This window comes from Lepisma saccharinum, chromosome 4 (assembly GCF_977018435.1).
Source record: "Lepisma saccharinum chromosome 4, izLepSacc3.1, whole genome shotgun sequence".
In the NCBI taxonomy this organism is placed as follows: Eukaryota; Metazoa; Arthropoda; class Insecta; order Zygentoma; family Lepismatidae; genus Lepisma; species Lepisma saccharinum.
In genome coordinates, this window is record NC_139232.1 from 17,861,734 (window position 1) to 17,887,474 (window position 25,741).

The 25,741-nt window shown below is 37.7% G+C and overlaps 1 protein-coding gene across 1 annotated transcript in view; it reads left to right on the top strand.

Moving 5' to 3' along the window:
* The first annotated feature begins 506 nt into the window (after nucleotides 1-506).
* The window catches only part of LOC145986856 (uncharacterized), a 33,973-nt gene continuing 8,738 nt past the window's right edge, over nucleotides 507-25,741 (top strand). Inside the window, exons 1-2 of the mRNA XM_083121328.1 lie at nucleotides 507-640; nucleotides 2,735-3,621. Of these exons, the coding sequence (XP_082977454.1) occupies nucleotides 507-640; nucleotides 2,735-3,621 (1,021 nt within the window). The remainder of the gene's footprint in view (nucleotides 641-2,734; nucleotides 3,622-25,741) is intronic.

Genomic DNA, 25,741 nt, shown 5'->3' on the forward strand with positions numbered 1-25,741 from the left:
TATACCGCAAATTAGTCTTGTTCTGTCACTTATCACCACGCCCCCCTCTATAGTTGCCTCCAGCTCGTTGTCCTGTAAATTCTCCACACGCATTGTAGTCTAGCTTTCCCCATGTTCAAGAATTTCGACGTATTTTATATTGGGGAAGGTCCACTATGTGTAGGGTATTCTATAGTATTTTAATCAGGCGTAAAAAGTGCTGGGATTCCAATTTGTGACTAATCTCCATACATTAAGCATATTGTTATATAATGACAGTTAGTGGTCTCCATATATTTACGTATATGGGTATATTGTACGAATACACAAACTCGCACATAGATTTTACTTTGATATTAATTCTTTCAGTATGAATAAAACTATTTTCTTTATAGGGAGATCATAGTGGTAACCTAGAGAAACATATCAAGCGGAGGCATCAAGATAAGCTGTCATTTCTGCAGAAGAAGAAAATGAGAAATGCTATCTCTAGTAATCCGAAAGCCAATATTCTCCTAAATGTAAAGATGACCGCAGACATCCTCAGGCAGTCTTGCATCCGACTCATCTCGGAGCACGGACGTCCTTTTTCACTGATGAATGACCAAGCATTTCAAGATATAGTGAATCCTCTTTTGGAAGCGATGCCAGCTTCTGACAGGTGCGTATTTTCATCAATGTCGTCAGATTGTCCTTTACATGTATTCCTTAGTATGTTCACATTGTATACGAATGAAATTATTTTCATTGTTAGTAACGGACAGTCTTAATCAGTGTTCGGAAAGTTACTCGAGTCAGTTGCTTGGTTCAAAAAGTAGGTTCGGTGCAGCTACTCAATTTAAAGAATAACTTACTTTTGCAGTTACTTTCTGTTGGATATTTTATTGCGAAAAATTGAGCACACCCAATGATCATTAATTACAAGAAAATAAATATTTAAGAAATTTTATTTTGGATTTTATGTCTGTGGTATGTCATCGCATTGTAATATTATGACAACAATCAAGATTAAACCAAACACTGAAGTTTTAATGAGCAACTAGAAATGACGAATTGCAACAAAGCGTGGATGTCCTAAATTCAAAATGGAACGAAGCCCAGCTTTCTTGCCTTAGTAGGAGATTCCGAAAAAAAAAAAAGGAAACAAAAGCGTCCAGAAAAGAAATAGTTGGAAGCTAAACTACCCCTCTAAGAGAAAGGCCCTTAAATCAATTTGACGTATACAAACAAGACTAATTATTCAAATGCCAACAACTCTAAGCTGATTTTTCAAAGGATGACGCTTGGTCCGCGCATAGTCCATCGCAGCTATTTCTGGCTTTCAAGACAGAACCCACTCCTTAACTAGCTCAACTACTGTCCTCGCGTAGCTGGGCAGGACTGAAATTTTGGAGGGCTCCCACCAGGAATTTAACCCTGGACCGCTAGCGCCAAATGTTAAATCACTAATAATTTGGCTACGCGGGAGCCCATAGTTGAAAGTGTTGCCAAATTTAACTTTTTCCCCCAACGCTACAAATTTTAAAGTTAAAAATTTGTCTTAAAGAATAGTAAAAGTAACGTCATAAAGTTACATCTATTGCAAAAATGAAACTCTGCTACGGTTACAGCTACCTTCTTTAGTTAGAATTCCTTAGAAATTCATTTCAGGTTACTTCAAATACATTGATTTTATTGATCCAGCCTCATGTAATGAAGGTAGAGAGTTCTGTATATCCTTACAATGTTTAGAAGGAATGCAATTACGTTAAGTTAGTTTTTCAAATAACTGTAAAACTAGTTACTCACTGACATAATCATGAGTAATTTCAACTGCAACAGTTACTCTTTGAATAAGTAAACTAAGTATAACTGTCTGGAAAAGTAATTTTCTGAAGACTGATATGTATGAGACACATTTTTTCATCAAATGATATTTAACACACTTTTGTACACTCAAACAAAACTAATTAATATAAAGTTTTCAAATATTATGTCAAATTTTCCTCAATTTTACAAAGTTGTTACATATACAGTGCGTTCGTTTTAAACTCTTATAACACAGGTTAGGTCGGAATATGTAATATAAATACTGTATAATTGTCTGCATGCTAGACGTTACGGGACGAAAATGCCGGCATCTGTCCCATATCACGTGCTAACTCTGCGCAGAGACAAAACAAACTCACTGTACTCCATATGCCTAGAGACAGGTTATGCTAACATTCTGTAGCTTTCCAGTGCTGGATGGAACTGAGCATGCAGTACAACTTATTTAGATATCCCCTATATACTATTGTTAATATATTTTAGAAAATAAAAAAAATATAGGTGTCACATATATCCTTTTCACAGCCTTAGGTATATCTGAATGAAGCAAAAAGACCTATTGCCAAAGCCCAGTGCTGTGACCAGGGAGGGTGGTGTTATAACTTCCTCATTAGTTCAAACTTTACTAAAGAGCGTTGATTGCATCAAATAACACTGTTTATTGCATGCAAGCTGCGTTAGTTTCTAGACACACTGATAGAGGTTAACCTATTATGGTTTTAAATAACAATCTTTTTCACTTTCACCAAAAAAGTGTTCTGCTTTCTCATATTTGTAGCATTTGCCTAGTTGATGAAAGCTTGATAATATAATTAATTCATACTATTTGAAAAATATTTTTAAGAATTTTAATTCTATTTTGGGTTTGAAACAAATGTCTTGAAAATTTCAAAAATCAAGAAACAACTTATCAATTAAGGATTAAAGCAAATTTTATTCTCTGCAGGTTTATCGTGAACAAGGAAGGTGTACGGAACATGCTATTCAGTCAGGCCCAGCAGATCAGAGAAACAATACGCGGCGAAATGGAGGGAAAATTGATACATCTAAAAGTTGATTCTACTTCGAAAAATGGACGATCATTCTTTGGTGTCAACGTCCAGTTTGTTGTAAATGGGGCTCTCCAATTGCGTACTTTGTCAGTTCAAGAGTTATTTGTGTCTCAAACAGGTAGCAATTTGCGTTACGAATTGTTGAACATTCTGGATAAGTATAATGTGCCCGTGGAGAATATATATAGTTTAACTACAGACACTGGAGCAAACATGATTAAAGCCGGGAAACTTATTGGGGAAGATCAAGAAACAAAGATGTCTAATATTTCTCAAGACACTTACGAAGATGAAGATATTGAAATGGAATTGACGAGTAAAGATTATCGTCTCCAATCCGTTCGTTGCGCGTCGCATACTCTTCATTTAGTCGTGAATGATGCTCTCAATTCCATTCCTGAAGTTAAGGATATTATTGTGACATGTCAAGCAGCATGCCGTGTCTTACGATCGCCTACAGCACGGCGTCAATTGAATGCAGAATCACTGCCGGTACCATCCCTTGATGTCCCGACAAGATGGAACAGCACAAATGATATGCTCCAGTCACTTTTTACACTTAAAAAGTTCATAGGGGATTACTATCAAGAGCAAGTTAAAATAAAGCAAGAAGACTGGATATACATTGAGGCTATTTTGACGTCACTGGAACCAGCCAAAGTAGCCACAAAGAGGCTGCAAGAAGAACAGCTTCTACTTGGCGACTTCTACGGGATATGGCTGGAGTGTCGCCTTAAAACATCAACAATCAACACAGACCTTGCACGCCACATAGTAGAGGGTATGGACAAACGAGAAAAACAAGCATTATATGTCAATAACGAAGAGAGACTTCCATCATTATTTGAGTATCCAGGATTTCTTGCTTCTATTTACATGGATCCCAGGTACTTTTCTGTTTTAAGTGAAGAAAACATCCATGTGGCGAAGGTGTATCTCCAGAAGTTGTGGTTAAGACTTGAACACATGAAATCCTTATCAGTGTGTGGAGAGGTAAAGAAACAAGAAGATTCCAGCACTGAAGATGATGACAGTGACCATGTCACAAACTACTTAAAGAAACAAGATTTATTGCGGCGGAATACCATATCTGCACCAAAGTTTAATATTGCGTCATTATTGGACACTTACTTTGTTTCAACTCGAAGACTGAAAAGGACTGAAAATGTTCTAAATTTCTGGGAAATTAGAAAATCAAGTTGTCCCGAATTGTACATTTTGGCTTGTATTGTTCTCTCTACTCCTGCAACACAAGTTAGTGTCGAGAGACTCTTTTCATCTCTGAAATTCATACTAAACCCACTCAGGTGTAATATGGCAACCGAAATTATTGATGACATACTTGTTATTAGAAATAATTATATTTTCATGAAAAAAAATCTAACTAAATCTTCATTAAAAAGCAATCTCAGAAATAGCAGCACAGAATTGACTACAAACATTGTAGCAAACTTTGTGGAATCCAATGATACACCACAGAAAGATCTTGTACAACATGTTGAAAATGTGGGGAATATTACTGTCTAGATTAATAATGTATATAATTACTTGATTTTTTTTGTGATCTTATAGTTCATTATACATAAGTAGCTGTAACCAAAGAAAATCTTTTCAGAGGTTCCATAAGAAGTAATTTAATTAAAAGAACAATTTTGCTCGTACTTGTTTAATGTTTCCTAGTAATTAATACATTTAGTTTTGAGTAGCTGTCTTACCTGTTCACAAAATTGCACAGATATACTGATGTTATACAAGAGTATGAAATATATTTTTATTCATGTCAAATTTGTGGAATTCTGTTTAGTTTTAAATTGACACCTGAAGGAAATGACAGTGTATTTGCTTTGTTTTGAAAGATACAAAATTTCTCTAGTTTTTTAAGTAATAAGGTCTTTTTTTCCTTGTTTTAGAATTTACCTTGGAATGATTAAGAGAATAATAAAGATATTCAACAAAATTTTAAAAACTGTTTCAATATATACTTTTCAGAACCTCCGTTCTATTCTTATGCTTATACAGTACGAATGCATACTTTAAATATATGTATATTTACATTTTTTTAAAAAAAATTGAGCTTCGATGTTGTAGGGAGTTGAATATATGGCAAATATTGTTATTCCTTGGTTGGTGAACAAATCCTAATTTTTTTTTATTGTATTAATTCCCATGATATCTATTTCTTTGTGAGAGATTAGTGTAAATTTTTAGATTTTTTATGATAAATTTGACAGCCATTTTAGAATGTACCTCAAAATGTAACATTTAGAGCAAATTACTCAGGAACACCACTCAATAACAGACGTTACTGTTAGCCTCCTAATATGTAACCTAAAATCAATTCTTGTTTTTCAAACACGCTACTTCCTAAGGTTAAGTTTAGTTCTCTTGTTATAAAATTCTCTTAATAAAATATCAAAAAATGGCAACATCATTGTCATTATCTTGTCTAAGTAATTATTGCATGGCATCTGATAAATTATCAAAAGACGCACGCAAATGCAAATTAATGTACATTAATTACCTTGATGGACGCACGTGTCTGCCTGTGTGTGTATCCAAATCAGCATGTTACTTTCTAATGTTCTGGACAATGAGTTTTTGAAGAATGGAAACCGAATAGTCAATCACTCTACTACCAAATCATCCCGTGTAACAGCATGGAATGTAAATGGAGATGACAAATAGCATCCACATATCTTTTGAACTTGACTCATTTTGTTAGAATCAGTCGTTCCACATGTCTTATCGATACCTCAAAAATACTGAACCCACAATTGTAATATTAAAATGGGCTCCAATAACTATCAAAGTTTAATTTTTGCATGGCTGAGTTGGGGTCATGTAAATTCTTGTCCTCGCTAAAGTACAGTATGCGTACGTTGCACAAGACTATATAAAAACAAAGTAAATTTGTTACACACACATAAGTGCGCGCCCGCAATTGCATAGCTGAAAGTCTACTGAACACACACACACATCAACTTTCGAGCACTAACGATGACCATTGCCATAAGCACAATCTCTGGCGTGTGTCCAAACATGCACTTCTATGTTCACTATCTAGTAGTAGCAATTTATGGTAGAAATCAATGGTCACTAAAAGTGCATGTTACAACGTCTGCCCACACCTGGGAGTTAGGAATGGAAGACATCGCCATTATGTTATTAAGTGTCCTGTTCAAAATGTCCTTACTTTTATTTTTAAGAAATTTGCCAGAGAACGAAGCGCGATAGTTTTCAATTACATAGAAAATGATGCACCCCCTCAGAGGAGTAACCACAAATTCTTGTCTGCGGGGGGAGTACTTGGATAAACTATTAATAGTAGTAGTAATAATGGCACTATTATTATACGTACACAATTTATATAGCCTATATTAATACATTACATAATGAATTCATTCGCCCCCACAACAAACAACAAAAAATATGCCTCTGAAATGTGTGCGCTGCTTCTCCCCCAAACAATTGTTCATACATTTAAGACTCAACTGTTTGTAATAGTCTGACGTACTTACTTCTTGTTACTTCTCCCTCTGGTAATTTACAATGCATTACAGAAAATAAATTGCTAGCGAAGCGATCAAGAAAACTTTTAGATCCAAATTTTTGCAAACTGAAAACAATATTGATTTAATATGGCGCAAAAAAATCATGGAGGCCCATGACATTCTCTTTTACATTTTTTTTTTCTATTTACATCGTTCGGCGTCCAGGGCTGACTGCCGCCGTCCCCTATACATCGACCACAAGGAAAAAAACCTTGGGACGAAAAGTCCCCGCGCAGCTTTCCCTTCTTCCCTCCACCTCGGGCCATAAGGAAGCATGGTCCACTCTCCCCCTCCCCTACAAGCGGGAGTATGGTGTACAGGAGTCGTGGGTCTGCGCAGGTTGTTTTGCTCATGGTTCCACTATAGCTAAGGGTTTGAAATTGACAAGACTGTAAGAAAAGCAGATATTGCGAGCGAAACGAGCTAGACAATTTTATATAACTTTATTTACATTTGTATAAAGATATAAATCGAAAGGGGGCAATTGCCCTTCTGTGCCTCCTTGCAGATGCTCTTGACCGTCTGGAAGAAATAATGCACGAAAGACGTGAAAACTAAATCCGTCTTTAGTATCGTTTTGTCCTGCAACTCTTAGATTCTGCAACCTTTCTTTCCATAGTTCAATGTTTGCAACCTTACCCCTTAGAATTGATTTCCGTCCAAGGTTGAGGCCCAATCTCCCCCCCCCCCCTGTGGTTGCGCCACTGCACCTTCTTTAGCCGTAGTTGTTTTGTGAACTTTCATTGGCTTAAAATACTTCATTTTCTTCAAGAGCATAATATAGTTTAATAACCGGCGATAAAATTCCTCTCCCCTCAATTTCTGGATTAAAGTATAATAATATAGGGGCATGGAAATCTGAAAGGGGGGTGCGGATGGCCACCTCTCTCCTTTAGAAAACGAATGTCAGCTAAAAGTATATATTTCACACGTATAATTTGATTCCAGTCATAGTAATTTACATTAATTATTATAATGGGTATGCAGGAATGCGATAATTTCGAATTCAAGTGGTGTTTCTTGAGGGGGCAACACTATTATCGGGGTAATATGCCCCATGGAAAAATACCTCGCTTCTCCCTCCGTCGAAAATATCTGCAGACGTCCATGATTAGGGCGGGGCATTAACCCCCCCTTTGGACTTCGTGCGCACGCCTATGGCTACTCATTTCTACACTACATGGAAGGTTTATTCAATTTCGAGCCAAAAATGTAATTTTCAAATCAGGGTTTTTAAACGTCCACGAACCCATCAACTAATGGGTTCTATTGGGTTCCGCAACAATACCGGAACCTGTTCTATCACAGTGTAAATTCGGTCCAAGTTGCGTATTGTTTCATTTCAAATATGGAACTTAGACCGTCTTTAAATTGATCCGGAACGAAGGACCCTGTGCCGTATTTCAATTGATCCAGAAAAAAGGTTCCTGGAACTTATTTAAATACCTTAAACATAAAAAGGCTCTTTACGGTCCAGATCCATTTATGCTTGCTAATATTCCCTGCTGAACCTGAATTGAATTGATTTAAAATTCCTGATCCTTTAACAACCCTGGTGGAAATTCATTAATTTACAAACAACCATATTTTTAACGAAACATTAATCCCACACAATATACTGAGTTATTTTTCGCAATGTTCCAATGAATGGCAAGAGATTTGGGCTATTCCTTTTTCTTCCTTGATGTTTAATAGATTATATTTGTCACGCACCTATAACGTTACTAGCAAACATTTGTGAATTGTTCTTTCCTTGTAACGTTAACATCTACCATACTGAATTTATTTACGTTCCTTATGCAGATGGTATGTACCCAACTGCATTTTGTTCCGTTCCGCTACAGTGGTTTACATTTTGTTACATTCCTATGTAACGTTAATTAACCATATTGCCTTTCACTTCGTTCCGTTACGGAGGATTGCATTCATTACGTTCCTATGTACCGTTATTTACTACCATGTTGCATTTCGTTACGTTTTTTTGTAACGCTAGTATATACCACAATGCATTTCGTTACTACGTTCCTTGTATCCTTGTAACGGTAGTATATACCATATTGCATATTACGTTATGTTCCAATGTGCTCATTTCGTTCCGTTCCTTTATAACGTTAATATCTACCATAATACATTTTGTTACGTTCTCTGTAACGTCAGTCTGTAACATATTGCATTTCGTTACGTTCCATGGGTACCAGCAGCTGAACCATACTCTTCCTCCTACAAAATGGAACGTACCGTGTAACGCAAATTGGGTACGTTACGACTCCCTGCTAAGAAGTTAACATTGGTCTCTGTATTTCACGAGAGCAAAGGAAATAGTAAGAGAAAGTTATTTCGATGATAGGAGGAAGTCACATGCCACGTGGAATGCGCAGAATCAAGTTACATAGAGCTAAGTCTGTAATGGTGGTTTCGAATATTGCAAAGTTAGTGCGGAAAGTTTGTTATATCTGATACTCGTACTTTCTGTTCAAAGAAGACAAACATTTTAGATACAAAGCAGTGACGAATTAACGATCATTATGAGGTTTTGAATTTTTTTTGTCACTCACTATATAAATACTTATTAGTAGTTTCTTATCGAATCGGCCTTCGTCGCAATAACTATTTATTTATGTTAATTAGCGATTTACTATTAGTTTTAGACGCATGTTAAGATGGTGGTGAGGGGATTGACAACAGTCATTACGAAGGAACGGCCATAACATTACCAATCTTAGCAATTTGAACTCATTAAACACTCTCCTACGTTACAGTACTGCACTACATCACTACTTAACATAACTGTATATCTTTTTTTAGTATATCGAAATCAAATAATCAATATTTTAGGTGTCAGTGAAGAACAAACAATACATAACTTAAATAACATTACATTTTGCATCCTGAATACATGTATGTGATTTGTGAATTAATCATGATGTTTGTATTAACACAACATATGAACAATAACTAAAAATAAAAGTTTTAACTTTAAATCCTGGAAATCTCCAACTTCTAAGGGGAAATATGCGCAGAAGGGACGTCCCTCAAGTGTGCAACGGATTCATTTTTTTAAAATATTCTAATATCAACGGTATCTGTTCAGCAAACAAAAGAAAGAAAGAAAAGAAAGAGGAGAGGGTGGGATTTGAACCCTCGACCTTTCACGCTTGATGAAAAAGTAGGAAAGCATCACCTAACCAACTGCTCTACGTTAACTTAATGACGTTATACCCTTAAAAACATGTTGACGTTTATGAAGACTCCCACCTTCCTGTGTTTCAAGCACATTTTCTCGACAAGTCGTGTAAAATATATGTTTTTGAGAACTGTTCGATATTGTGCAAGGTATTGTAAATAAAATATCGCATAAACTCCTCACAAATTTGCTTCTTTCTGCACAAACTTGATGGCAATTTCCTCCAGGTGGAGAAAAACTCTATTCAGTGTTTCAACCCCCCCAAATTTCAAGTCGAGCAAGCAGAATCTTAAATATTCTTCAAGGTTCTTTTTCCAATTTATTATTTCTGTTTGATTGTGTATTATAATAACGGTTTATAGTTTCTAAGTTCATGGAAAGTGTTAAATTGAAAACCTATCACCGTAGCGTTTTTCGTCTAGTGGAAGGACCTACTCAAAGTTGGCTACTCTCACCTGGAGCTGAAGTGCAATGTTGCTAAGTTTACGATTTCGGGACTTAGAATTCTTTCGAGGCGGTCAAATAAGATGTTGCGAAGTGTACCACTACTTGTAAATAATAGCCTCAATGCTGAGTGCGCAGAGGTGGATGTATATGCTTACAAACAAAAATATCCCTCATGTGAATAATTTCCCTCTCTGGTTTTAAGGCGAAACGGGTAAAGGGGAAACGGGACTTCCCATTTAGCCTTAAATTGACCACTGGAGATAAATCGGTTTTTATGTGCTTATAAGGCATGAGGCGAAATGGGAAAAGGCGAAACGGGGAAACACGGCTTTGGAGACACGTGTCCCTGTGCTCCGCTAAATCGGCTAATGTAGGAAAGGTTTATGGATTTGAATTCCACCATGAACATCCGCGATACCAATTATTCCATGCGGTTACGTATCCATCTTCACTTTCTCAAACTATATTCGTGGAATTTAGCTACATTTACCACGGATCTTAGGCTGGGAAGGAATTCCATACCTGTAGCTATATTTCATACAAGCAATCTTATCACAAACGTCAGCATTAATCAGATTACCCAATGCTCATGTTACAGGGACCGACAAGAGAGATGGAAGTGCTATCGACGCATTGATTTAGCTCATGAGTGAAGCACACACCTCTAACTGTATGTCCAAGGTGTCAACATCATTGCTCAAATAGGGACATATCCACTTAGCAAGATAGCCCTTATTGCATTGTTCAGAGCACCCAGATATCCAGCAACTTGCTCAATTAGGTGCCCCCTCAATTGTGGCCTGCATGGCGGATATGACTATTCCCGCTAACTGCGTTGCGGCAGTCCTGCTAATATTGTTGCCGAACGAAGCAATCCATCATGAAACTAATTTAGCATGGCAAATTAGGTATTTTCGTCAGTATTAGTAACTAATTCAAACGAGTTAATCAGTTTCCTGAACATGTGTGTAAATTTTCTGCGAGGAAAACCAGTTGAAAACTTTAGTTTCTTTTGGAATATGATTTCCTTTTTGTCGATTATATCTGGTTCTAAATGAGATACAGACTTCTGAAAAAAAAAAAAAACAACTCGTGGCAAGCGATTCCAATCAAATTATGATCTCAAGCATGGGGTGCAAACAGCGTCTTCTCCATGGTTCCGCATTTACCGTCAACTTTCCTCATGTATTTTCATATATTTGGTTTCAATACATGAGGAATCGCTCATTATATGTTAGGCAGACTATTAAAACAAGCTTTCAATCCAAATTTCAGTAAATTATATTCATTCATTCATTGTTTTCTGCCTAATTGGCAGGTTTTTCACTGCAATCTCCGGTTTTCCCTATTCTCTACCTTACGCTTCGTAATAGCATACGACCCGGTTAATTTAATATCATCCATAAGCTGATATCTCTTTCTTCCACGGACTTTTCCTCCTTCAACCATTCCCTCCAAGGCCTCTCTTAGCAGCAGTTCCTCCTTAGACAGTGTCCTAACCAGTTTCTTTTCCTCTTCTTGATGGTCTCCAGTATAGATCTTTTTTCCAAACTCTTTTCAGTACGGCTTCGTTTCTTACCTTGTCCGTCCATTTTACCCGCTCCATTCTTCGCCATGTACACATTTCAAAAGCTTCGAGTCGTTTCTCTTCATTTCTTCTCAACGTCCAGGTTTCTGCACCATATAGTGCTACACTCCACACAAAACATTTCACTAATCTCTTCCTTAGACCTATGTCCATGGGCCCACAAAAACATTCTTTCTTCTATTAAAAGCTTCTTTCCCTATTGGGATTCTCATTTTCACTTCTTGTTTGCAGCTCATGTCACTGCTTGTAGTGCATCCGAGGTACTTGAAGCTATCCACTTGCTGGATTCTTTCACTGTTTGCTCTCACATTAATATTCCTTGGTTTCCGTCCTATAACCATTGCCTTTGTCTTCTTTACATTTATCTTCATCCCATACTGCTCACAGCTACTGTTTAACTCTTCTAACATACTATTTATGGTTATTTCATCCTCAGAGAATAATGCCATGTCAAAGAATTTAAATGAGTGGTTTATGCACGCCGCTGATAATTCTCCATCGCACCCTTCTCACGCACGGGTTTCCTCCCCGATCGTACGCAGGGAGGGGAGGGAGTCGAAGAAAAAGTGTGCAGCCTGGGTGGTCCCTTTTTCTGTGCCGCGCTTGGCAGAGCCAGTATTGTTACATGGACGGAAATTTGCATTGGTGAAGGACAATCCAGGTCCAATAATAAGTAATCGGTGAAAAAGAAAATTGCCGGAAATATTTGAAGTTGTTGGATTCCTGTTTCTGCATTGTTGTCTTATTTCTATTATATCTAATTCATCTAGGTTGTAACGGTATATTTTGTGCTTTTAAGCTGATTCTCAGCAACATACACAATATACACTACCATACATTTTTGAATCCTTGTCCCGAGGTTCAAAACTTGCAGTACCTGAAGTTCTGTGGATGCTAGTTTAGGCAATAGACACGTACCTCTTCAAATTACAACTTAACGCCCATTTCCTTTTAGATATATATAGGTTTATTCATAATATATTTACAGAAGTTAATTCTTGGCCGTTATTCACAAAATTACATTCCGGTGTGCCCTGTCCCCCCTTCCCGAAGAGAGTGTGTAGACTCGCGTAGCCACTGGCTCCACGAGTAAAAAAAAAATATAACCCTCAGTACCAAAAAAGGTGGCTGAAGGTATGTGTGTTGTGTACCCGGTTTCCCACATGAAATAAACTATTGGAATAATGTGAAAAGAGCAAGTGTGTGTATTAAAAGAAAGAAAGTTAACATCCCCGCCGTCGGTTCACATAATAAGGAAAGAAAGCTCGCCCAGGCGCTCCCCTCAGAGAAAAAGATACCTCTTACATTGCTGTACTCCGCCAAACATCTGAGGCCGACTGCTCCTCTGCCCTTCCTATTTATAGGCCCCGCTAATGACCTAAACCGTTACTGGAAACTTACTGCTCCCCCAACGGCCAAGAACCCAAAAGTACAGGAATACATAGCCATACACAATTTATAACATAAAAAGGATCCAGTAATGATCGCATCATTACAAGGTAGGGGGGGGGGTTATTATAAATATATACATTATATAGAAGAATTGTTGCGGTAAACCAGGTCAAATGTCAAGAATACTCCACTGGGTGCAAACATAACTGCGTGGTAAGGATTGTATCTTCTATCGAAGAAAAACCTGATAAGTCCAAATTTTATCGATTTGCTGTTGTCGCTGGCAATATTTGCTCTGTCAGTGTAGTTTTGTATGGTGTAATTGCACAGACAAATACTCGATAAGTCCTGAGAAACGTGAAAGTTTAAAACTTGTACAGCGAAATGTAGCGAGTCACGAAAATTTGATTTTGTTCTCTTGTAAAAGCAGGAACATGTGACTTATCATGTTTTCCCCCTGAACTCTTGAAATGGACTACTCGCCTACATAAGTACTTGAACAGAGGATGTTACTACGTCCAAAAATAGAGTAAGGAAGTATATTTGTTGTAGATGTTAGTATTTCAGTACAAATATGGTGCACATGTAGCACAAGACTTCGAACCTTATTTTTCAACCTTACATCGTAATATACGCAGATGTAGTAGCTACAAAGTCAGTCATTCTCGAAGTCATGTTACCGTACGTTAGCCTGAAGAACCTTAGATTCGAGAATGTTCAAAAATTTTATGATTTATGTTAACGAATACGTTAAGCTGAAAAATCTGCAAAGTGTTCAAAATATGTATAGTTTCTCATTTATGTAATTTTTGGAGTGTAAGGAGTGACCTTGGGTAACAACCCCAATCTCTCTTCCATGTACTACACCTTGGACTGTATTTTGCAGACCTGTCTCTTTATCCAACTTATCGTATCACATCGTATCACCATTCATCCTAATTGTCGCAATTAGCCAAAAGTGGCAGAAAAGCGAGGTAAAATAACCTAACTCAACCAAAATTAATCAATTTCGTTGGTACATACAACACATACACACACACACACACACAATCTCTCTCTCTCTCTCTCTCTCTCTCTCTTTCTTTTTCTGATTCTTACTGATGAAAACTAACTAACAAACTCACTAACTCTTTATCCTTCATATTTTCACTAATGAAATTTTTTTCGTTTATTTGTGTTTATTTGTGTAACAAATGATAAAAAATGGAGTCAATGAGGGAAGATAGTCCGCGAATTGAGATGGAACTACTCCTGCTAATACAATAAACATTTGAAACATGAGCATTAGAATACAAGCAGCTTGAACAACTTGATATAGTTATTTCAACAAGAATTAACTCCATTAGTGCGTGTTAACGTTGACAAATCAATGATACATAGTCACCTAACTAATGTCAGTGTGGATTGTATCAAATTAAGAATTCGTTCACTTCATTCGTTTACCTCATTACTATAAGCCATGAAAGTGTACGAATCCTTCCTGTGGCCAATGTTGTCATATTTAAGAAGTTCATAAGTTTCTCATGTATGTAATTTTCATTGGTACATACACCTGGCATGGAGACGCACTCTCTCACACATACAAGCACATCGGGTAAATCAAAAAGTAAAGGAAATTTTCACATAACATCTTTATTTCCACACAAGAAGAAGAACTACACATGTCACATTTCCACATATGTCCACTTTTGGTTTTTCGTACAATCAGCTTCTGTACCCCGTCCGCTAAGAAGGTTTTTGTTTGCTCACGAAGCCACGTCTGCACCGCCTGCTGGACGTCGTCATCTGACCTGAACCGACGACAACGAACAAACTTTATGGTACCCTAACTCACTATTGCATATGCTGATCCGAAACTTATGTCGAGCAGTTCCGCCACTTGTGCTGTGTGATTTTTTTGATCGTCCCTGATAATGGTATCCACCCGTTGGACGTTTTCTTCTGGGTGTCCACTTCGACTTTCGTCCGTTACAACTTGTGCGTCCCGCTTTAAAGCGATCCACCCACTCATACACCCCTTTCGTTGAGTCATGGTGCTTGGTCCATACTGCGCTAACAGCCGACGGTGGATATTGGCAGGTTTGACTCCCTCCGACCACAGAAAGCACAATACGGCGCGCTGTTCCTTGATGGTGCATTTGTGGAGTGGTGCGTACGTGGCCTTTTTGCTCCGCGACACTCGACTGAATGGGGAAGTGATGGATACTCCTACTTCCACGTCACTCCAAGTATACACGTGGTGACGTCAGACACACCCAGTCCTCGTTTATTCTTGCGAAAACTCAAAATTGCCTTTAGTTTTTGATTTACCCTAATATATTGTTATAGTGCTCTTTATCTACGAAAAGAAAGTTTTGGTAACAGCTATGATGACACAAACAATTAAGCAATATTCCGTATCACGCCAAAGGCGTGACTCGAACCCATGACTCCTGGCGCCATAACTCGATAGACAAATCTCTTTGCGAAAGAGTCCGGCTGAAGCGCTAGAAATAGCTTCTTACAAGCACATAACACCGGTAATCTTCAGCGAATCTTGACAAATCCGCTGACACGGGATTCTACCGGAAATCGTACGAAAAATAAGTAAACTGAGCCTTAGGCAAAAACGCACCGTTAACGGCAGACGCGCACTCGCCAACGGCTTTAACGATCGGAAATTTTAATCTCATTTAAATAGTTCGAGAGACTATTTCTCGCCCCAGTTGTAATCAGAATGTAATCGTTTTATACGATTCATACATGATCGTATTATTATACGATACATATTAATCTACACTTAAAACTCGCTTATCCGAAGCTGACGGGACCTCACCGATTTCGGATAAACGAAATTTCAGATAGTCCGGAAAACCGCGGGTGTAAGAGGTGACTCTTTCCGAAGACACCCAAATGTCACCTAGCGAGGCTCTGGTGTCTGGACCCACAGCAAGAATAATTATTTGTGGGATCTTGTTGTGTGATGTCCATATGTGTTTGTGATTGTCTATCTCATCTTATCACCATTCACTGTTATCTTTGCTATTTGCCGTAAGTGGCAGAAATGCTAAGCACTAAATCAACCAATCAGTCAATACGGAATACATATCAATGCAACCAGTGCGGTTCCCTCTGCAAACACACAGTGAGCGCTAAAACTAGCATTGCAGTAGTTACTGGTGTAAAAGGTACAACAGTATTTGAACCATTTTCAGTACCTATAGACACACCATACTGAGTTATGTGTTTAATAGATTTCATTTGAGTGTTATTTAGCATAGCTTTTCTTCCACTTTTAACTAATCGCGACGATGAGGATAAATGATGAAATTAATCAAGGAACGCTAACAAAAACACCAATGCCTAGGCCTGGATTCTAACCCGAGACCCCTGTCGTCATAGTGCGCTATGCGAATCACTCCCCCACAGAGGTCGGCGTGATTAATAGAGTTACTGTACATATTATCTTTACAATTATAAATCACCTTGAATCGCTTGTGTAGAGGCTATTAAATATTGATCGGGAAAATACTTTTATGTATTTTTTTTTGTAGTAAAAACTGTTTAGGATGAACCGGATTTTCGGGTGAACGCAATTCGGGTAAAGGAGTTTTGAGTAACTACGTGCCGTGTTTTCTTTCCTCCGTCAGAGTTTTAACCTTCCCAACGATTTATCATGCATGTTTGGTAGATAATGACAGTGTTTTAGCAAATGTTTGAAACCTTTTGAGAAGGGCAGGTCTCTTCCGATGTCTGTGAGGACATTTTTTTAGTGTGTCCTCCCCCTTTTTTAATATGTTGCGTTTGTCCTGCGGAGGCTCTTTTACAACCTTGAACTTTTAACCTTTCTCAAGGGTTTCCTTACACCCTTTTTTAACGTTTAGGTAAAGGTGTTAGATAAGGGGATTTGCAGGGTGCACAATGGCCATACTTGCGGAAGCAACAAAAAATTTTAACCCATTCATTAATTTTTTCGCTTAAAAGAATGGTACTATATACACTGACATGAGAAAAGTGCAGGTAACGATTACACTTTAGTATCCCCAGCTGTAAAAAGACACTGTGTAATTCGCTCACTGATTGAAACGAAAAAATAAAATCCAAGCACACATTTCCTCTATCGGACATCATCACAAGCAAGAATGTTAGATTTAAATCAGGTGATATTTTTTTTAAAAAAATAACTGATATATCTTAAATCACTTTAAAAAAATAATTCACAGAATTATGTACATAAAAAATTTGTAGACAGCAGAATCACTTTTGGTGAAAGTATATTAATCTCGTAATCATTTACTTTATTAGGCTCTAAGGAAGGGAAAAAAGGAAACGAAGTATGTGTACTGATGGGGTGAAGCTCATACGAAAGGAAATGTTATATGTAAACAGTAAAGACATTTAAATTTCTCCCTATTTTAAATTCAATATTTTCGTAGGCTAAAATAGCGAACATTTTGTGTAGACAATACGCAGAATAGTAATCATGTCAAACCGTAAATAGTGTCATTATCATTAAGCTGTAAATAAACATGCCAGCTGATATGTTGCAAACTATCGTTAAAAAATCTGCAAAATCCATGTACAAATACCAAAACAATATTTTAAGTTACAATTATATACTACATCCTTACCTTACCACATGGCGCTACAGCTCCTCATGGGCTTTGGCCTCCTCAACTATGTGCCTCCATCTATTCCTGTCCTCTGCAATCTCCCACCATCTTTTCACCTTCATGTGACGCAAATCTTCCAGGACACCATCTTGTCATTGGTCTTCCTCTTCTTCTTGTTGAATAGATTTTTTCTTGCATCACTTTCCTTTGCATTCTATCCTTTCCCATTCTCAGTACGTCACCCAGCCACCGCATTCTTTGTGATTTAATAAATAATGCACATATTTGAGTGCTCTTTGTAAAAATTGATCCTCTCTTATCTACCTTTTGAACGGCCACGTGTAATGCTAATATGAAGAGTGTGGTTAACAGTCCATCTCCTTGTTTGACTCCTCTGTAATATGGAAATTCTCTACTTGTTTCATTCCCTATTTTCACTTTTGCTCTGGTCTGTTTCATTGTCATTTCTATTAAATTTATTAACTTGATGGGGATTTTTAATTCTTGCATAGCTCTACTCAGTTCGGGTCTCCTTATACTATCAAATGCTCTTTTGTAGTCAATGAATAGAATTAAGAGGTCTATTGCATATTCATAATATACTACATCCAGAGAGTTTTATTTTTACTGGAAGAAAAGTTACTGAAAATATTACAATTTCATTAACACACACAACAAACATTTCCATAGTAGGTTCGTTTATACAGTGTGAGAAAGATAAAATGTACATTTACGTATTTTTTTATTTGCTTTAATCAGTGTTCAAATATTTTACAGGGCAGTTTACCTTAAAGAGCAATTTTAAGCGTATTATTTAAATTAGAAAATCATGATTTTTATCAACTCTGACCACAAGTGAACTTTTTTTCTTCCTCTTGGCGACTGAATTACAAATGCCTGGGAGGTCAACGCAATCCACTAAATTGCGAGCTGCTACCAGCGCTCACTAATCAGCAACCAGTGTGACACAATACTCTCTTTGGAGAGGTCTCTGTTGGACAACGATATTACGCTGCACCCGAAGCCTTTGCCCCGTTAAAACTGCACGCTTTTCCTCCTACCCCGCACCCCGTCGCCCCTCTTTCCCTCCCAGGCCTCTTAAATTGCCTTGCTGTATATTGCGTTATGTCGCTACAGGGCTCCCTAATATTTGACTTACTCCCTCGCCGGGTACGCCGAAAGGTACGTACAATGCAGCACTATATACTGCATAGGGTAATTGATATAGGTGACTGCTTACAGGATCGTCAAATATTCCTGTCGGGGATCAACCCGTGGCGACAGTATAAATTAAACTTTTAATGAACGAAGGATCTGGTGCGGTGCACATCCACCTGCTAACAGTCACTAAAACTAATTACTAAGAGCTCTAAACCTGGCCCTCCTAACCTAAACACATATGCATTATTAGGCCTAAGCGGAATTGTAGGTCTGGAATTGTTGGGTTAGGAGCGACAGGTTTAGAGTTCTCAGGTCAGCTTTAGACGAGGACATTTCCTTTAACATTTTTGCTAGCATAAATGCTATGTAAATGATTCTAAAAATCTTATAGAGGCTATTCACCAGATGTTTACATTTTCGTCAGGCCGGGACGCTGCTTCCGGTTTTGAAAAAATAACATGGATTTCAGAGGTGTAGGGGTAAGGTATTACAGAAAGGGCGACAATCATTGCGTGGCTGTTGGTTGCAGTATGAGGTCGGGAACGAATATTTCTTCTCCACTATCTATACATCACTTTCCGACAGACCCGATACTTAAAAATCAGTGGATTCAGGCACTAAAAAGAAAAAAAAAACTGGGAACCAACACGAGTGAGTTGGCACTTCATCGCCGGTAAATAAACCCAATCAAATATTTTAGATGTTTTAAAATGAACGCGAATATGTTGATGCAACAAATTTATAAGATGTAATTGTTATTATGTCAGGCAAGTTATTAGCTGTGGTAGAACCCCAATACTCTGCCTGGTAGAACCAGTGGTGGGGCTAATCCCTCTCCAAGACATAAAATTATGGGGGCTGTGTTTGAATACACAATTTCGAAATTTATCCATTTTACTTGCAATCTAAGTATTTCAATGTTGTCAATTAAATACGCACACACACACACACACACACACATGTATATATATATATATATATATATATATATATATATACAATCTATAGTATATAGCCTGCATACATACATAGATATATGTACATGGCACGTATCTAGAAATATATTTCGGCGGGGTCCGAACTAAGTGTCTGATATGATGATGATGATAATAATTTAATTTTTTTTATTACATTATTATACGTTTTATTTATACGTATTATTTACATTAATAGGTAAAACTGCACATATTCATTATAGCTTATAAAACATGTATTGATTGATTGAATTGTTGTTTTAAGTCCACTTTATGCACAGCAAGGCTAATCGGGACTGGACCTACAGTTTAAAGTGGGATCCGAACCCGGGACCCCTTGATTACAAGGCGATGATAAAACATGTAGTGTAGATCGCCAAAATTAATAAAGAGTTTAATATTTATTGAATAGCAAAAGAAGAATTTTAGATCCAGTTCACGAAAAGTAAAGTTCCTTACGAAACTGCTGCTAGAAGACCAACATTGTCTCGGAAAACATTACTGTTGTTCCATACATCTTCATCCAAAAGCTCCGCGAACTTGCCAATTGCTTCCAGGTATCTTTGTTTCTAAATATTACTTAAAAATTTTAAGGGATCCAGTTTGTGTCCGATGTTTTGTAACAAAATAACCTCGAAGGCAATCTGTATTCCATTTGTTTATATGCGAAACGGTCAAACCGGAAGTTAGTTTTTCGCCATCGATAATCGAATTGTCTGATCGATTATTTTTTATTCGATCAGCAATAACCCCCATAGCAGATAGTACTTTACACGAAAGCATTTCCTGGAACATTTCGGTTAGCTTTGCGGTTACAACACGAGAGGCAAGTCAAGTTACACCATCTATGGTGAGGATACGGTGTTTACAATTGAAAAAACTAAAATATTCTTCCATGCGTGTACAGTAATCGCTATAGAGTATGTATTTAAGCAGCGCCATTTTTTTGTACCTAAAACCATTTAATACGAAACGTTATTCCTTTCGGTTGAATAGCTATCGTCCTTTGAAAATATAAAGTTTACATTGTTTACATCTCACGAGGCCGCCATTACATTTGCCCTCGGACCTAGAGGTCGCTTCTGATTGTTTATGCTACGAACAATACTACGAAAATAGGACGGAACGTATCCTTGATAAATGCCAAGAAATATACCATGGCATCTCAAATGTCACGCACCTCCACCACGTCTCATACCCTTAGGTATGGGGGATCTTTTGGGAATGTAGCTCACTAATCATCATTCATCCTTGATGGTAAAGCACTCTCTGCTCGTGGTGAGCTTGGTGGTAAGGCGCTAGAGGTACTAAATTTACACACTTGAATGGCAACACATGACACTTGAGTTTCACATCCCTAAAGACTGGATCAGCGTGGCTGAATTAAGGATATACACCTGTCTCTGTACTGCAACTGAAGATCTGCTGGGAGAGGTTATGCTTGTGACAGTACGTAGAGTCTGACTTGCGACTAGCGTTAAAACGCTCTCTCTGGAACCTCCTCCTCTCTGTCTCTATTCGATCGTAACTTGCTCCTCAATCACTGAATTAGAACTGCTGTCGATCTCGCTGCCTTCCAGACATTTATTGCAATTCAATTTACTAAACAAAAGCACAGTCAGCCCTGCAGCCTCTTCCTGGATTTCGTCTGTTTACATCTTTATACCGCTGATGACCAGGAAGAGCTTCAGTGCTGTCTGACACTGCATTCCTCTGATGTTTGTGAATATTTCGTGATTGGAAAACCATTGTTGAATGACTGGGAGTTGGAGTTCGTTGTCCATAATAATTAAAAGATACTACGGATAGTTACGATATTATACCATTTTATAGCTCTTGTTCTGTTCTATGAAATGAGGCTAAAAGGATTTTATATAGCTGCTCAAGAAGAGTGAAAATAATTTATGTCTCTGTCCAATTTTTTAACAAAACATGAAATAAAAGGAAGGGAAAAGGTACTGAAGCATCAAAGAGAGGGTAAAGAGGGGGGGGGGATGTTCTAACCTCACGAAAAGATGCAAAGAGGTGCAACAAAGTGTGTTCACTTTACTTGATTTCATGTCCTAGAATACATATCTCAAACGCTCGCTGTGAAAACAGCTATACTTTTGGAAAGGTGTTGCACCTTAAAATCCGTTATCTAAGCTGTACAGCTACGACCGATATATGTATATGATGGACAAGATAAGCGTAAAACTAACAATTCAGAAGCCACGTGGTTTTATTTACATTAACCTCGTTCTTACAGTGGATGGGGAATAGAATAATAGAATAATGTCTGTGAGACGGCACATTAGGCATAATTCCGTTGACTTTCTACCAATAAGCCACGTGGACACACTTGCCTATTCACTCACATCGTCTGCTGTTGTGGTCAACAGAGTTATGAGCGTTTCAACACTTGCCGATCTTTTGTCGGAGTCGTTATAGGTGATGGCACTGACACCGACATCGAATTTTACGCTCGCACCGATAAAATCGGGATTTCTCGCCAGTATGGAGGTGCACAAGGAAGTGTTGGACAAAGACACGGCACAGTTGGCTCCTGGCCAGCGTTGCCAACATCCGATAAGAAAAAGTGCTGTTTAATCTGTGAAATTATGCAAAATGCTGAAAAATTGTTCTAGGCTAGGATCTAAATAATAATAATGATTATGGATTATTACTGTTATTGATAAAAAGTAATGGTAGCTCATTATTATGATTATTTTTCAAATTATTGTAATTTTAATTTATGCATCTACTTTCCAAGATGAGTTCCACATTGAACTAGAGAAAGTTTGAGATGATTTGTCGAGTAGAAAGCGAGACATTTGTTTTATTTGTGCATCACAACTTTCTACCGATTTCTTGCCATGAAATGTTCGTCGCGATAAGGAGAATACAGAAAAGATACTGAGAAGAAGGTGTCCCTGGACATGAAATAAGATCTGGATTAAATTTTATTAATATCTCAAAACATCGTCCTTTCAAGTGAATTTCTCCTTCCCAGAGAAGCAAGTTTGTACATCATGCTATATTTTTCCATTATGCAAAAACATGGTGCTCGGTGCCAGCAAAGCTCAAATTGTGCTAGGTTTGGCATCGCTGTTCTGCTTGAAAACAACTTCCTCCTTGAAACGACTAAAATTTATGAATTGGGTCTGTGTCCTCTTTTTCATTACCTGAAGCGCAGGAGGGATGGGTGTGACTGTCGATTTATCGAGTAGAGCTTCGGCTGCATACCGACCCTTTGAGTACTTGGGAGTAATACTAACAAATGAAAAATATATTAAGGAGGAAATAATAAGCAGACTTAGTTCAGGAAATGCGTGTTACTTGTATCTTCATAAACTTATATCTTCTCGTATAATATCTAAGAAACCAAAAGTCAAAATATACAAAACAGTAATTTTGCCAGAAGTATCATATGGATGTTAAACTTGGTCCCTCACATTAAAAGAGGAACGTTAATTAAGAGTATTTGAAAATAAAATTCTTAGAAAAATATTTGGATCTAAAACGGATGAGGAGACATGTGAGTGGAGAAGGCTGCAAAATGTATTCATGTCCAGTTATTATTAGAATAATTAAATCAAGAAGACTTAGGTGGGCAGGCCGTGTGGCACGAATGATAGAGGGAAGAAGAGTTTACAAGATTCTTGTTGGGAAATCTGATGGTAAGAGACCTGTAGGAAGGCCAAGACGAAGATAGAGGGATAACGTTGAGATGGACCTAAAGGAAATCGATTAGGACGGAAAAAATTGGATTGATCTTTCCCAGGATAGGAACATATGGAAGACTTGTGTTGCTGCAGCCATAAACCTTCGGATTTAAGAAGGCTAGAGAGTTAGTTAATCAATTTACGAAACCGGACACATGATAATTTAGGAAAGACTACGTTCAGGCATTTAAACAGAAACAATGTTCTTGAGAGTATTAACACTGCTTTCTTACCCGATTTCGGGGCATTAGTTCATCCCGAAAAAACTTCTCGAGAGACAGGGACAAATTATACCATTCATGGACTATGCCAGAAAACCCAAAAAACTTTTTTAATCTAATAAACTCAAGGAAAAATAACAGTAGGATTCCAGCTGAAATTACGCATGATAGTGAAAGTGCAATAGGGGACCGAAGGGCAGAACTCTTCAACGCTTATTTTCATGGTAACTTCTGCCCCCCGTCTTCCCTTGCAGCGTTGCCAAACGTAAGACCAGTCTGTTCCTCCTCCCTAACAACGCTTGTCACTACACCCGATGAGGTGAAGGATCTATTGTCGTCTCTTTCAGTTCACCGTGGCCTAGGACCGGACGATATCAACACCATGTTCCTCAGGAAAACTGTGCAATCCCTGTGCTATCCCCTCTCCATTCTCTTGAACAGATGTTTTTCCGAAGGCATCTTTCCTCACGCTTGGAAACAAGCTAACATCACACCGATTCACAAAAGTGGCAACAACAATTTTGTTTCATCTTACAGACTAATCTCCTTACTCTCTCCTCTGTCCATCATCTGTGAAAAAGTAATCAAAGACAGACTGTACAAATTTGTTTCTCTGTACTTAAGCTCTAAGCAACATGGTTTTCTTCCTGGTAGCTCCTGTCTTACAAACCTGTCTGTTTTACTCTCACATGCTATGAAATGCATTTCAAATAATTCACAATTAGATGTAATATACTTTGATCTGGCCAAAGCCTTTGATACTGTTAGTCATCGTCTTCTGATTCACAAATTATGCAATAGATTCAACATTCATGGCAAATTTCTCACCCTTCTCACAGATTACCTTAGCGATCGCCAACAACGTGTCGTTCTTCCTGGAACTGTTTCTAACTTTCTTCCTGTCCTCTCTGGAGTTCCACAGGGTAGTGTTCTAGGACCTCTCTTGTTCATATTATTCGTCGATGACCTTGCCGACCATCTCACAGCTCCCTCTAGCAATTACCTTCTTTTCGCAGACGACTGTAAAATTTTCAGGGAAATCTCCACTTCCGACGATACTCATCTTCTTCAGAATGACATAGCAACATTTACTTCCTGGTGCCTGACATGGGACCTTACATTACATCCTGACAAGTGTACTACTCTCACTATCTCTCTCAAGAAGAATCTGTTAAAGTCATCTTACTTCATCTCTGGCAATAACATCAAAGCAGTATCCTCTCATAAGGACCTAGGCATTGTTTTCGACCAAAAGCTCACATTTGAGGAACATATTTTATGCACCACAAAAAAGGCCATGCGTCTCTTAGGTTTACTCTACCGTTTCACTGAAATTATTGACATCTCAGCCCTCACTTTGTACTTCAAATCATTCATCTCCCCAATAATAGAATACTGCTCTCCCGTCTGGTCCATGGCATGTCCCACTCACCTCTCCAGAATCGATTCAGTCTTTCACTTCTTCCTAGCTATAGTCCGTCACAGGGTTCCCTCATTACGCAATTTTTCATCTCCGCATCTCTTGTCTTTTCTAAACTTACAAACTGCTTATCAGCGACGTTTGCAGAATGATTTCAGTTACTTATACAAAATTGTGAATGGCAAAATCCGCTGCAACACACTCCTTGAGGAATTCCACTTTAGAGTACCTATGCGCACAACTCGCAATACAAGGTTATTTTATACAAAAAAACCTCGACTAGAAATTCAAAAAAGATCTATCTTTTATAGACTTGCAACACAATACAATGATCTCCCCTCAAGTATTGATATATTTTCCTCCGAGTTTGCCTTTCGGTCTTCTATCAGAATAAATATTTGTAATTAATATCACATAGTGCCATCTCTTACTTATCTTTTTGTTCATTTGCTATTCACTTTTATGTTGTTTTGTTACTCTTAATTATTTCTTATTTATTTTTATTTATTTATTTTATTTTATTTTTTATTTTTTTAATTTTTATGCTTATTATAATTATTGCTTTCTCATTGTTGACAATTTCAGTGTAAAATGGCCACCTGTGCTGTATCTGAAATTTTCTCAAATAAATAAATAAATGAATAGCTACCATAGACTGATGGTGCTA